The sequence below is a fragment of the Coenobita brevimanus genome, chromosome 13 (assembly GCF_032717465.1).
Source record: "Coenobita brevimanus isolate Jiangsu-jjx chromosome 13, ASM3271746v2, whole genome shotgun sequence".
Taxonomy (NCBI): Eukaryota; Metazoa; Arthropoda; class Malacostraca; order Decapoda; family Coenobitidae; genus Coenobita; species Coenobita brevimanus.
In genome coordinates, this window is record NC_136966.1 from 57,175,630 (window position 1) to 57,190,629 (window position 15,000).

General features: G+C 42.9%; 1 protein-coding gene across 2 annotated transcripts in view; it reads left to right on the forward strand.

Moving 5' to 3' along the window:
* The window catches only part of Cdep (Chondrocyte-derived ezrin-like domain containing protein), a 182,112-nt gene that overhangs the window by 84,108 nt on the left and 83,004 nt on the right, over positions 1-15,000 (forward strand). For both annotated transcript variants that reach the window (XM_080283943.1, XM_080283949.1), the window contains exon 2: positions 12,738-13,009. In XM_080283943.1, the coding sequence (XP_080140069.1) occupies positions 12,785-13,009 (225 nt within the window). In that variant the 5' untranslated portion in view covers positions 12,738-12,784. The remainder of the gene's footprint in view (positions 1-12,737; positions 13,010-15,000) is intronic.

Below are 15,000 nucleotides of genomic sequence, written 5' to 3' on the forward strand. Positions count from 1 at the left end.
TTGTCCCATTATTGTTCACCCTATTGTTGCTCCATTTTTTTTTCTCTTTCGTTTTGACTCTGCCTTCTTGTCTTTTTTTTTTGTTAATTTCTTATACGCCTTCTTGTCTTTTTTTTTTGTTAATTTCTTATACGCTTCTCTCCGCATCCCTTTACATTTTCAGCATTCTCTCTCTCTCTCTCTCTCTCTCTCTCTCTCTAATCGATGTGGAGGCGTGTGCGCATCTCTCTTTCGTGTGTGCGTATTTGGAGCCTGTGAACGTTTGTATCTAGATCCCTGTGTGCGTGTAACTTTTCCAGTCAGTCTTTCCGGGTTAAAAAACGATATAGTGTAGGCGTACATGATGGCGGGGCGAGGGTGGCTTAGGGGGCGAGAGTGGCATAGAGGGTGAGGGGGTCTTAGGAGGCGAGGGTGGCTTGGGGGTGAGGGGGGCTTAGGGGTGAGGGGGGCTTTTTTTTTTTTATGCAAGGAAGAAGGAACCAAGGGCTAGAAGCCTGCAACTTGTTCCCTCCACGAAAAAAAAAAAACAAGATAATAGAGAGCTAAATTCAAGAACGTTAATTTCGAGATGCCTAGACACACTGCGTTTAAAAGACTGGACGTCATAGGCAGTAGGAAATACAGACAGAGGAAGACAGTTCCGGAGTTGACCTGTTGCATACGTGAAGGACTGGGAGCATTGGTTAACTCTTGCATTTGAGAGTTGACAGAAAAGGGATGCGAGTTTGTTGCTAGATGGGTGCAACGCGCCCGCTTTAGTGGTGGACGGATGCAAGCAGACATTTCAGAGGAGCAGTGGCCATTGAAGTAGCGATAGAAAAGAGATAAAAATGCAACAGTGCGGCGAAGAGTTAGAGGTTGAATGAAGCCTGTAAGAGGAGAGGAGTTAATGAGACGAAAAGCATTTGATTCCACTTTGTTGAGGAGAGCTGTATGTGGGGGAGCCCCCTTGCTATCTCTTGGTGATATTATTCAGGTAACGAGAGACTGATTTAGAGGGCTTTGATACAGCCTTCAATTATTCCCTCACTGCAAGACGTGTCCCTGAAGATGAGTTAAATCGGTTGTAAATGGGAGAAATAAGTGGAAAAATACGTCATAGGCTTGAAGGAGTTATGGTACAAAGTAGGAGTATATTTTGATGGTGTTTTATCGTTGAAGGCGGGTTTGTTAATGAGTAGGAACGGAGGTTCGTTTGTGTAGGTCATTAAATGCCACGGAGTACATAAGTAAACAGATAAATTAGATAAGTGAACAGATAATTATAGGCGGTCAGTTTGTGGATACTACTCAGGAAAACAAGGCTCTACTTAGCTGTTATTTTTACCTTTTACTTTTTTCCACAACGGGCTGTCGACTACTAATTCTCCCACCGCCGTTATCATCAAAAGAGCCGTTAACAGAGTGAGAGGTTGTAAAAAAGGGCCTTAAAGAGGTCGATGTCACGCGTGTGTATGGAGGAGAATGGCGCGTTTGTTTGTGCGCGGGGCCTTGTGGGTAATCCAAGATGGCGTCGGTTTGTTTACATCCGATAAGTTAAGGGAAGTGCAGTGTTTAGCGATGCGGCTCAGCAGACTCGATGGTGATTCTGTAATGCTATACCCTTAAAAGTTTGTTGGGATATATATTTTTATTTGTTTTTATTATTATTATTTTTTTTTTTATCGTGGCTGCTGGTAGAGAGAGTACTGTTATATTTTGGTAACGCCATTTTTAAGTAGTTCATTTCCATAGTTGCCAAAAAGTAGTGTTTAGAAATTTACCGAATACCAGTACATAATGGCGCGACTGTACGAAAACTTAACCCATATTATTATTATTATTATTATTATTATTATTATTAGCCCTGTGTTCTCATGTGAGCTAAAAAGGTATTGGTAACGAGAATAGTAACAGTTAAAACGGAGACAGGGGGGGGGGAGAGAGAGAGAGAGAGAGAGAGAGAGAGAATGAGGGCGGGAGGAACATAAAAAACTGAAGACGAAAAAGATGAGAGAAAGAGGGAACGGAGGGGAAAAAAAGTGAGAGGAGAGAGAGAGTGGCAGTGTCAGATTATCACGTAGGGTGTCGGATGTGTGTCAAGGGGGGGTGGCACTGGAGGGGGGAGGAGATTAAGAAGAGAGAGAGAGAGAGAGGCAGTTGTTGGTAGTGTATGTTTGTGTGTGTGTGTGTGTGTGTGAGAGAGAGAGAGAAAGAGAGAGAGAGTATTTTATAATTCATAATCTATACGTGACCAGGTGTAAAAATAACAAGATAAAGCTTTCAACTCGCACTTATAAATAACTAAGTCATTAAGATCCCTTGGTATTTTTGCGTTGCCTTGCTTGGTGTTATTTGTAATGGATGTAATACCAGTGTCATACCAGAGTAACCTTGGCCGTGAGTCTGAAAAATTAAAGATAAAAAAATAAAAATCATAATACAGGTGAATACAGGTGATTTCTTGTCTCCATATTACCCTCGTCACCTTGAAGACGTCCAATGTTTATTCTTAGTATCAGCAGACGAATTTCTTAAGCTCAGGAGACTTTTATAACTGGAAGGGTTAGATGTAGCCTTCATTAACTCAGCTATACTCATTTCACTCAAACTTGGTCTGAATTTGCCATCTCTCCATCTTGAATGCTGAGCTGTAACAACAGATTAACACTAGAATATGATGATAGTCACGAAAAAGTGCAATGGAGAGGATGTAGAGCTGTAGCAGTGTCTTTTTCTGCCACTGACCTATGTGAAATAAGCTGTGAAAGGGACGAAAATGTGTGTGTGTGTGTGTGTGTGTGTGTGTGTGTGTGTGTGTGTGTTTTAACTCAGTGAATATAGATCTTGAATTTGGGTCTCTGTTATCTTGTTATTTATTTATTTATTTATTTATTTATTCTTTATGGAGAGAACAGTCTTGCTGGTTCCTGGCATTTGGTTCCTTCTTCATTGCATAAAAAAAAAACAGCTCCTTAATTGAAATTGGTGGAACTTTTTCAGTCAATTAAAGTTATATGCAGCCTTCATTAACTCTTGAAATATATGAGATATTTCCTGTGGGGAGAAAAAATATATGTAGTTGCAAAAATTACCTTAAATATACGCCATCTTGAGGAGGAGGGCACTACTGGTTTCATATTTTATTTATTTATTTATTTTCACTGATATCTTTAATTTAATTGTCTCCCTTCCCCACTCTTCCATTCCCCAAGCTGTCCCTTTCCTTCGTCCACCCTTCTTTCTCCCTTATTGTTTTCTTCTCCCTCTCTTCTTTCACTTCCTTCCCCCGAGGCTTCTCACTCCCATTACCATTTCATCTCTTCCTTCTTTTTCCATTTTCCATCTTCATCTTCTTTCTCATCACTTCCTTCCCTCCCTCCCTCCTCCTCCTCCTCCTCCTCCTCTTTTCCTTTACTCCATATTCATCCTTTCCCTCTGCTTTCTTCACCTCATATATCCACATAAACGTCCCTAGAGAGAGAGAGAGAGAGAGAGAGAGAGAGAGAGAGAGAGAGAGAGAGAGAGAATGGACGGCATAAAAAGTAAGACGTAAGGCAAAAATGGAAGCAGATGAAATTAGTCGGGAGAGAGAGAGAGAGAGAGAGAGAGAGAGAGAGAGAGAGAGAGAGAGAGGAAAAATAGCAGAGGAAGAAGAAAACAGTGAAGAGATGGAGATGAGGAGAGGTGAAACAAGAGAGAAGATTGAGAAAGAGGAGAGATAAGAATAAGAGAAGACAGTAAATGAGACAAGGAAGAGTGAAAGAGAGGGAGGGAAATAAGATAGGAAATGTGGGAGAGAGAGAGAGAGAGAGAAGAGAAAGGAGAAGAAAGATAATAAAGGAGAAAAGACAGGGAGGGAGGGAGGAGATGAAAGGGAAAGAGGGGAGGGAGGGAGGGAGGGAGGAAAGGAGAGTGGAGTATTACGTTCAACTATTATTACATTTACATGTGAATATACTTAATTAAGAGAGAGAGAGAGAGAGAGAGAGAGAGAGAGAGAGAGAGAGAGAGAGAGAGAGAGGTGCATAACATAATTAAAGTAGCACAAAAATGGTATCAGACTACATTAGAGAGAGAGAGAGAGAGCGAGAGCATAACATAAAGCAGGACAAAGGACAGAAATGGAATCGGACTACATGAGAGAGAGAGAGAGAGAGAGAGAGAGAGAGAGAGAGAGAGAGAGAGAGAGAGTTAAGTCAGAATAAAGCAAGCAAGATGAGGGAGGGGGACGAGTTGCCGGGGGGGGGGGCAGAAACCACAGGGGTCTGCTTTAGGATATTGATTTTGCTGGGGGCGGAACCGGGGGGGGGGGAGGGGGGACTTGGTAAGTAGGTACGTAGGTAGGACGGCTGGGTAGGTGGCAATTGTTGGTGTAAGTAGGCTTCACATCTGACAATTGAAATGGTGTCTTATTGAACGGGGGAATGGTTGGGTGTGGTGTTAGTAGGCTGTAAGTAGGTAGGTACGTAAGTTGGTTCTGTAGGTAGGACGGCGGGGTAGGTGGTGTAAGTAGACTGATAATTTGAGAGTATTGGATGTTGCCTTGCTTTACGGGGGATTCATGGATGTGGTGTTAGTAGTTTGGTAAGTAGGTCGGAAAATTATATTGTTAGTAGTATGACTGGGTAGTTATTTTTGTAAGTAGACTGGCCTGTTGATAGTATTGGAATACGTATGAATGTATATGTGTACTTATGTGTGTATGTATGTATGTACTTATGTATCGGTAGGTAGGTAAGTAGGTAGGTAGGCAGGTAGGTAGGTAGGGTGGGGTAGTTAGTACGTAGCATAAGTAGGTAGGTAGGTAGGGAGTAGGTAGTACCCGGTAGGTAGCAGGTAAAGTAGTGAAGAAGAGATGGACAAATTTTAGTCATAGTAGGAGGTAGGTAGGTAGGAAGGTAGGTAGGTAGGTAGGTAGGTAGGTTGGTTGGTAGGTAGGTAGGTAGGAAGGTAGGTAGGTTGGTTGGTAGGTAGGAAGGTAGGTAGGTAGGTTGGTTGGTAGGTAGGAAGGTAGGTAGGTTGGTTGGTAGGTAGGAAGGTAGGTAGGTTGGTTGGTAGGTAGGAAGGTAGGTAGGTTGGTTGGTAGGTAGGAAGGTAGGTAGGTAAATGAGTGGTAGAGGGTGAGTGAGAAAGTGAGCCAGTACAATAGATAGGTGGGTAGATAGCAAGGTAAATAGGTCGATAGTTAGGTAGGTGGGAGAGAGGCAGGTGAGAAGGGCAGGTAGATACATCAGTGTTGGAGAGGTAAGTAGACAGGTAAAGAAGTAGGTAGGTCGTAAGTAGGTTAGGACGACGGTGGGTAGGCTTGTGGCTGGTAGAGAGAGAGAGAGAGAGGAGGGGGGTGGGGGCTGGGGAATTCTGTTGTTAATGAGGATGGTCATTGACACGTCTTCTTCCTCCATACCCTCCCTCCTTCACTGACTTTATTCTCTCTCTCTCTCTCTCTCTCTCTCTCTCTCTCTCTCTCTCTCTCTCTCTCTCTCTCTCTCTCACACACACACACACACACACACACACACACACACACACACACACACACACACACACACACACACACAGAGGGAGAGAGATTTACCTCCCTTTCTTTCTCTACCTCCTCCCTTCCTTTCCCTCTTTCACCTCTATCCTCTTTTCGTCTTTCCCTCCCTGCCCTCCCCCCGTAAATCTGTTAATCTCCTTTTTCCCCGCTCTCTCTCTCTCTCTCTCTCTCTCTCTCTCTCTCTCTCTCTCTCTCTCTCTCTCTCTATATATATATATATATATATATATAATATATATATATATATATATATATATATATATATTTTATAGGCCCTTCTTTAGGCTGAAAATACATGTGTGGGAGTCGGAAGAATATAATTTATCTCGTCATCGTATTGAAGGGGTGTAAAAAGGCAAATAGAAATGAATGAGAGAGAGAGAGAGAGAGAGAGAGAGAGGCCCTTATAAGATGAGAGCCTCTGTTGCCACTCTATATAGCTGGTTTTGTGTGTGTGTGTGTGTGTGTGTGTGTGTGTGTGTGTGTGTGTGTGTGTGTGTGTGTGTGTTTAGAAAAGTATAGATAAGTTTAGATGGCATTAGAATTTGCTAGATAGACCTCGAAGTTCAATTTGCCTTTCTTCATGGGTGATGTGAGATGAATGAGGAGGAAAGAGGAAGGAGATGAGGTGAGGAGGAGGACAGAAGGAGAGGAGAAAATGAGATGGTGGGGATCAAGGAGGAAATGTGGAGAGAATGATTGAGAGGAACTGGGAATAAGGGTGAGGGGGTTATACTCTCTCTCTCTCTCTCTCTGTATCAATTTATCTGTGTGTTCTTCTGTCTATGTCTGTTTGTCTATCCGGGTCTGCCTGTGTGTGTGTGTGTGTGTGTGTGTGTGTGTGTGTGTGTGTGTGTGTGTGTGTGTGCGTGCCATCCCATCATATTCCATTTATCTTTCCCCCATCTGTTTACATTCACTTCTTCTCTGTCACCTTTTTTCGTCACTTGTCTTTTCAGCTTCGTGTTTTTTTTTTCGTTTTTTGTTTTTGTTTTAGGAAAGGGAGAGGGGAAGGTTTTTGTCATATTTTAAGGACCATTTTTTCGAAGCTGGTTAATCATGAGAGAGAGAATGTTGTGTGTGTGTGTCTGTGTCTGTGTTTGACGTCAGTGTGTAGCTGTGTTTGAACTTCTTTTAATTAGGGTAGTAGAAGCAGTGTAGGACAAAGTAGGACAGTGTAGGACAAGGTAGGACAGTGTAGGACAAGACAGGACAATGTAGGACAAAACAGGACAGGTGGTGGAGTGTCAAGTTAAAGTGTTGGTGTAACTGAATATTTATAAGGAGTAGGCTACACACACACACACACACACACACACACACACACACACACACACACACACACACACACACACACACACACACACACACACACACACACACACACACACACCTGCGATTACAAAGCATTCTGATATTAATCCGCCCCCATTGGTATAATTATTTGCCAAGTGTTTGTCTGTTTTCATTATAGTTGGATTTTTGGTGTTTGGAGGGAGGGAGGGGGAGGTCGAGGATGAGATGGAGGGATGAAGTGGAGAGGGATATGAGAGAGGGGGATGTGAGCTGGGGGGAGGGCAGCGAAATGGTGGGGGACAGGGCGACGTGGAGGCGATTTGTTTGTGGCCACCCTTTACGGGATTGGGGCGTCTGGCAATAGGTAGATAGAATAGATTACGTAGAAAATATTGAATGTGGGAGACATTATATTTTAGGATTTTTTTTTTTTTAATTTGCGAGTGGTAAAAAAGTTAGGATTATTATTTTTATTTGTTTATTTCAATTAAAGTTTTTGTGAACTGAATGTGTATGTAAAATTTCATATTGGCAAATGTTCTCCATAAATATATTTCCACGTAATTTGCACTGTTGTCTGCTGTGATAATTAATTGAGAGAGGAAGTAGAAAATAGATAGAAGTGTAAGTAGATAATTGAAAGAGGAAGTTGAAAATAGGTACAAGTGTAAGTATATAATTGAAGGGAGAGAAAAAATAGATATGTAAGTAGGTAATTAACAGAAGCAAAAAGTAGATAGAAGTGTAAGTAGGTAATTAACAGAAGCAAAAAGTAGATAGAAGTGTAAGTAGGTAATTAACAGAAGCAAAAAGTAGATAGAAGTGTAAGTAGGTAATTAACAGAAGCAAAAAGTAGATAGAAGTGTAAGTAGGTAATTGAAGGGCGAGTAAAAAATAAACAGAAGTGTAAGTAGGGAATGAACAGAAGGAAAATAAAGATAGAAATGTAAGTAGGTAATTAAAAGTAAAAATAGATAGGAATGTAAGTAAAAAAATAGATAGAAATGTAAGTAGATGATTGACAGAAGTAAAAAAAATAGATACAAAATAGATAGAAATGTGAGTAAGCAAGTATTTATAAGTGATGCTGGGGTGTTGTTATCTGTGGGTTTGAGAGGCAGTGTAGCGACCTCAAAGGGATTGGTGGGAAAAAGGCAGAGAACCATTAGTGTAGGACAAGGAAGGGCACAGGAGGACAAGGAAGGACAGTTTAGGACAAGGAAGGACAGTTTAGGACAAGAAAGGACACATGAGGACAAGGAAGGACAGTTTAGGACAAGGAAGGACACATGAGGACAAGGAAGGACACAGGAGTGCAAGAAAGGACATAGGGAGGCATATTTGGGCAGTTTAAGACAAGGAAGGACAGGTAGGACAAGGAAGGACAGTGTAGATCAAAGAAGGACAGCGCAGGACAAGGTAGGACACAGGAGGACATATTTGGACTCAAGGAAGGACAGCGTAGGACAAGGAAGGACAGCGTAGGACAAGGAAGGACAGCGTAGGACAAGGAAGGACAGCGTAGGACGTTGTAGGTCAGGGAAGGACTTCGGGGCGCGGAAATGCAAGAAGCGAGGACAGCGTAGGACAAAGCAGGACAGGTCAGGACAAGGAAGAGGGCATGAGGGGACAGTGCAGGACAACCTAGGACACTGCAGGACAAGGAAGGAGAGGGAAGGACAAGATTAGAAGGAGGGAAAGAGGGAAGGAAAGGAGGGAAAGAGGAGCCAGAGCAGACCTGGGGAAAATCAATAGGTACACTTTTCAAGGCGACCTGCACCTCTCTCACCCCCCCCCTCTCTCTCTCTCTCTCTCTCTCTCTCTCTCTCACACACACACACACACACACACACACACACACACACACACACACACACACACACACACACACACACACACACACACACACACACACACACACACACACACACACACACACACACACACACACTTTCCTCCTCTTTCTTTAACCATTTTTATTGTCACTTTTATGCAGTGTCTTTCACCTCCGCCACTAAGTCCTTTTTTCTCACTGTCTTTAATTTTCTTACACACTGTCACACCCTCTTGCTCACTCACTTATCTTTTATTGTAAGGATTCTCACGCTCTCCTTTACCTAGTGTCACTTTATTCTCTCTCTCTCTCTCTCTCTCTCTCTCTCATTTTTTCTTTCTTTACCTGCTTTCTTTACCTTCATTCTTACTTCATTCCTTGGTACCTTGCTGTCTCTTTCTACCTTTCCCTCCTTTATCTGCTTTCTTCTCTCCCTCTTCCCTTCATTCTCATTTCTTTCTCCTCTCCCTGGTCTCTCCCTCTCCCTCCTGTTCCTGTCTCCCTCTCTTCCTTCCTCTTGTCTTCCTCTCTGCCCTGCTCCCCCTTTTTCCTCTCTCTCTTTTTCCTCTTACTCTCTTTCTCCCTCCTTTACCCACTCCTTTCTCCTCTTTCTCACTTAGTCACACCTCTTTCCCTCCCTCTCTCCCCCTTTTCTCTCCCTCTCTCCGCGCTTTTCTCATATCCCCCTCTCCTCTCCCTCCCACCCTCATTTTCTCCCTTTTTCACTACTTTCTCCCTCTCTCTCCTTCCTTTCTCACCGTCCTCCTCATTTCTCCCTCCCTCCTTCAAAAATTTCTCGCTGTCCCCCTCCTTTCTCCCTCGCTCCCTCTTGCTCTACATACTTCCTCCCTCCCCCTCCTTTCTCCCTCTACTTCATTTCTTTCCCTCACTCATTCTCCCTCATTCTCCTTCCTTTCTCACTCTTTCCTCCCCATTCCTCCCTCCTTCCTTCAAATCTTTTTCTCTCTGTCCCCTCTTCTTTCTCCCTCTCTCCCCATCCTTCCTTCCTCTTCTTCATTTCCTCCCCTCATTCATTTCCTGTACTTCCCCATCTCACCGCCTCTCCCCTCTCTTAATCCATTCACACTTCCCCTTGATCTGCACTTCATCTCACGTCATTACACCCTTCATTTCCCCTCATCCCTTCCTTCTCTTACGTTTCCTCCCTCTCCCCTCTTCTGTTATTTCCCTCTTTTCCTCCTCTCCTTTCTTCCTCTTTCCCCTCTTCTGTTTTCTTTTTCTTCCCCTCTTCTTTCTCTCCACTCACCTCATCTGTTTTTCCCTCCCTCTCCTCTCTCTTTCTCTTCCCTTTTCCTCCCTCTCCTCTCTTCTTGTTTCTCTCCTGCTCCCCCCTTCTCTTTCTCCTTCTCTTTTCCTCTGTTTCCTCCTCCCTCTCCTTTCCTCCCTTTTCTCCCTCCCTCTCCTTTCATCTCCCTTTCCCTTCTTCTTAGTCTCCCTCCCGTTCTCCTGTTTCTTTCCTTCCTCTCCCCTGTTTAGTTTCCTCCCTCTCTCCCCCCTCTTCTGTTTCCTCCCTCTCTCCCCCCTCTTCTGTTTCCTCCCTCTCTCCCTCTTCTGTTTCCTCCCTCTCTCCCCCCTCTTCTGTTTCCTCCCTCTCTCCCCCCTCTTCTGTTTCCTTCCTCTCTCCCCTCTCTTCTGTTTCCTCCCTCTCTCCCCTCCCTTCTGTTTCCTCCCTCTCTCCCCCCTCTTCTGTTTCCTCCCTCTCTCCCCCCTCTTCTGTTTCCTCCCTCTCCCCCCTCTTCTGTTTCCTCCCTCTCTCCCCCCTCTTCTGTTTCCTCCCTCTCTCCCCCCTCTTCTGTTTCCTCCCTCTCTCCCCCCTCTTCTGTTTACTCCCTCTCTCCCCCCTCTTCTGTTTCCTCCCTCTCTCCCCCCTCTTCTGTTTCCTCCCTCTCTCCCCCCTCTTCTGTTTCCTCCCTCCCTCTTACCCTTCTTCTGTTTCCTCCCTCTCTCCCTCCTCTTCTGTTTCCTCCCTCTCTCCCCCCACTCCTTCTTCCTCCCCTCTTTCTTCTCCTCCACTTGTTTCTTGTACCTTCCTCTTCCTCTTTGCCCTTTCTCTTTCTCCATCTCTCTTCCACTTTCTCCCTCTCCCCCCCTCTCATCTCTTCTCCCTCCCTCATCTCCTCTTGTCTCTTCCTCCTCCCTCTCTTCTTTTAGCTCCTCCCCCACCCTCTCCCTCCCTTCTTCTTTGCTCTTGTTTTTGCACTAATTCACTTCCTCATTTGCATTCCATTGTTTGCACGCAAACTCACTCACTCACTCACTCACTCACTCACTCACTCACTCACTCACTCACTCACTCACTCACTCACTCACACACACACACACACACACACACACACACACACACACACACACACACACACACACACACACACACACACACACACACACACACACACACACACACACACACACACACACTCTCTCTCTCTCTCTCTCTCTCTCACCTTTAAAATAGCACCGATATCCACTTACGTCCTTCGTATTTATTGTGTCGGGAGATTACAGTATTAGGCGAAATAGAGATAGACCAAAAACAAGGCGGGGAGAGAGAGAGAGAGAGAGAGAGAGAGAGAGAGAGAGAGATCCTAACTCCTCTGTTACTTATCCCTTTTGCCAAATAATATTACCTGATTGTCATAAGAGTTTGATACGTAAAGGGCGTTGTAAGGGTGACGTCGTATTTTAGCTTCTGGAGGTAGGTACAATAAATAGAAGATGTAGAGAGGAAGGAAAAACAGATTAAATAAAAGAAAAATCCATACACCAGATCACAGGTGTTCTGAATTCATTAAAAAATAAAATAAATAAATAACAGGTGGACATGAACTGCTGTGGGTTGAAGTTGGGGGGGGAAACTAATGTGGGGAAGGGAGTTGTTCTCTTACTTGGTCTAAATTGTCATCTCTCCTTTAGGAATGCTGAGATGTAATAAGAGATTGACACTAGAATATGATGCTAGTCAAGAGGAAGTGCTGTGGAAAATATGCAGAGCCCTAGCATTGTTATTCATCCACTGAGCTACGTGAAATTAGCTGCAAAAGGACGAGAATCTGGGCCAGATGAAAGTGAAAGGACGATAGAATAATTAATACTGATGGGGTTAAATAAGGCACGGCTGCATCTGATCTCAGTAAATAAGTAAATAGATAAATAAAAATAAATAGAATGAAAAATATCTCAGAAGCTGAAAATAATCATGATGTGAGGGTAAGAAGGAAGTAATTTTGCTGACGTTAATTCCATTGTGGCGCCTGGCTATAGATGGATAAGTTGATTTGAGATTACAATAGTTTTACCTTAAATGATGCGAACTTACTCACTCACTCACTCACTCACCCTTCCACCACCACCACCACTACCACCGCCACCACCACCATCATAATCATCATCATCATTGTTATTGTCGTTGTCTTCATCATCACCATCATCATCATCATCACAATAAGGTATTTAATTGCCTATAACAACACCTTGACCTTGCACATGGCTAAATATAAGTCAGAATCCAAGAGCGCTTTCATGTTTTGTGTATGGAGAGAGAGAGAGAGAGAGAGAGAGAGAGAGAGAGGTGGGTAGATAGCAAAATTAGGATTAAAAAAATATATATATACGAGTAGTGAGATGATTTTTTTTTTTTTTTTTTTTTTTTTTTTTAATCTGTAAAGTGATAGGATTGTGAGGTGACCTATTCTGAGTTGTGACGTGACGCTGATAGCCTGTGTAAGTTGACTAGATCTGCGTGTGTGTGTGTGTGTGTGTGTGTGTGTGTGTGTGTGACGGAGATAAAGTGACGCAATGGAGGTATTACGTGACGCAGATTGATCAGTTGACGATACGTGTGTGTGGAATGACGTGATTAAGTCGTTACTGTGTAAATAATGATGATGATGATAATAATAATAATAATAATAATAATAATAATAATAATAACCTTCACGCCCCGAAGGATGTGAGAATACAATAATAATAATAATAATAATAATAATTTTGTTGCTGGTAGCAGTAGTAGTAGTAGTGTTATTATTATTGTTGTTGTTGTTGTCATAATTATCGTTGTTGTTTCAGGCCCGTAAGATGCTGTGAGGTCAGCGTGAAGACACACGACGTGGGCGATGGCGGGGGCTGACGTGGGCGGCGGTGGGCGGTCCCTGGGTGGAGGCGGCGGCGGCGGAGGGGGAGGCGGGGAGGACCGTGGCGGCGGCAGAGACGGCGGCGGCGGTGGCGGTGGTGGCAGCGCGATAAGAACTCCGCCGGCGACGCCAAAGAAGGTCGGGGGCAAGATGCTAGCCGTCAAGATACTCATGCTGGATGACACGTATACGCTCTTCCAAATACAGGTCAGCTCAATGGTTTGGATTTGTTATTAGTGTTGAGGGAGCTCTGATTGAGGGTAGTAGTAGTAGTAGTAGTGCAGTAGTAGTAGTAGTAGTAGTAGTAGTAGTAATAATAATAATAATAATAATAATAACGATAATACCAATAATAATAATGATGATGATGATTTTCAGTATCTCAGTCACTTTCCACGATTGTATCTCATTCTTACCTTCGTCGTTTGTGGGCATTGCTTTGGTCGTGGTTTCCGTCTGATTATTTCCAATTTGAAGGTTTAGTTACTGGTGTTGTAATACTGTGTGACGGGAAGCTAGGGAGAGAGAGAGAGAGAGAGAGAGAGAGAGAGAGAGAGAGAGAGGGGGAGGAAGAGAGGATAATTAAGAGTGACAAGAAATACTACTTAATTTCCCCATTCGTCTGTCAGGGTAGGAAGATAAGGAAGAAACGGGTGTCATGTGTTGCGGTGAGCTCAGGTTACGAGAGAGAGAGAGAGAGAGAGAGAGAGGTATTTGAAGGAACAAGCATAGGGGAGATGGTAAAGAAGGGAAGAATAAGCGTGATGATAAAGAAGAGAGAGAGAGAGATTTCTTTACCTCTCTTTCTTATCGTTATTCTTTCCTCTGATTTCTCTTATTCTTTCTCACTTCCGCCTTCTCCACATCTACACAAACTTTTATATTTTCTTTTTCGTTAACTTCTGTGTCTTTATTGTTGTTATTTTGCATCCTTTCACGTTTAGTTTTTACATTTGTCTCTATGCCATTTCCGTTCCACGTGTGTGTGTGTGTGTGTGTGTGTGTGTGTGTGTGTGTGTGTGTGTCGATCATCATTTTGTCCTTCCTTCCTTCCCTTCCTTCATTCTCCTCACTGATTAATTTTCGCCCCATAAATTCTCCCTCCATCATTTCTTCCTTCATCTTAATTCGTCATTTTTCCTTCACCTCTTCCTTATTATCTCTTCCTTTGTTTCGCCCTTTTTTCTTTAGTCTTTGTTCTTGTCATTTAATATTTACTGTTCTCTGTTCTTCCTCTTCCCTGTTTTCATTTCAGTCATGTTATTTTTTTGCTTGTTTTAATTCCTTTTTATTTTCCTTCGCATTTGTTTCTTCACAGTTGCTTTTCTCTCCTTCCTTATCATTTCTTTTGTTTGCTTATTCTGTGGTTTATTCTGGCATTCTTTTCCTGTTTTTTTTAATTGGTTTTTCAGTCTTTCATTATAATATTGTAATCTTAAAATCATAGGAAATTCAGGAAGTATTGAAGACTCGTGAGTAAGTTAAATGAAATCAGGATCCGGCTGGAGAGTAGGGTAGTATCGGAAGTGACTGCAACACGTCCATTGTGGCCGGTGGAGAGGGTTAAAAGGAGGAGGAGGAGGAGGAAGTAGAAGAAGAAGCAGAGGAAGAAGAAAGAAGAGGAAGTAGGAAAAATCGTATCAAAAATTTCCTGATTCTTCTGACTACAAAAAAAAAATCATGTAGGTTGATTAAGAAGGAGGAGGAGGAGGAGGGAGAAAAAGAAGAAGTAGGAAGAAAAAGAAGATGTGAAGAAGAAGAAGGAAGAGGAAGAAGAAGAAAAAATCGTATATACAATTTCCTGATTCTTCTGACTTTACAAAAAAAATCATGGAGACTGGTTAAGAAGGAGAAAAAGGAGGAGGAGGAAGAAGGAGGAACAAGAGGAGGAAGAAGAAGGAAGAAGAGGAGGAAGGAAGAAGAAAAGAAGATATCCGTCTACACATTTTCCTGATTCTTCTCACCTAAAAAATAAAAAAAAATCAAGGTGGCTGATTAAGAATTCCTACTGATTTTAGTGTTGAAAAAAAATAAATAAATAAATAAACTTCCCTAGCAATATTGTCACTCCTACTAATGGGTTTTCTGCTCACCTGTGATACACCTGAAGTTTAGGATACAGGTGGCTAGAGTTTTGTTGATCTTAAAACGATATATTTTCCACGTAAACTTGATTGGTTATTTAATTTCTTCTACAG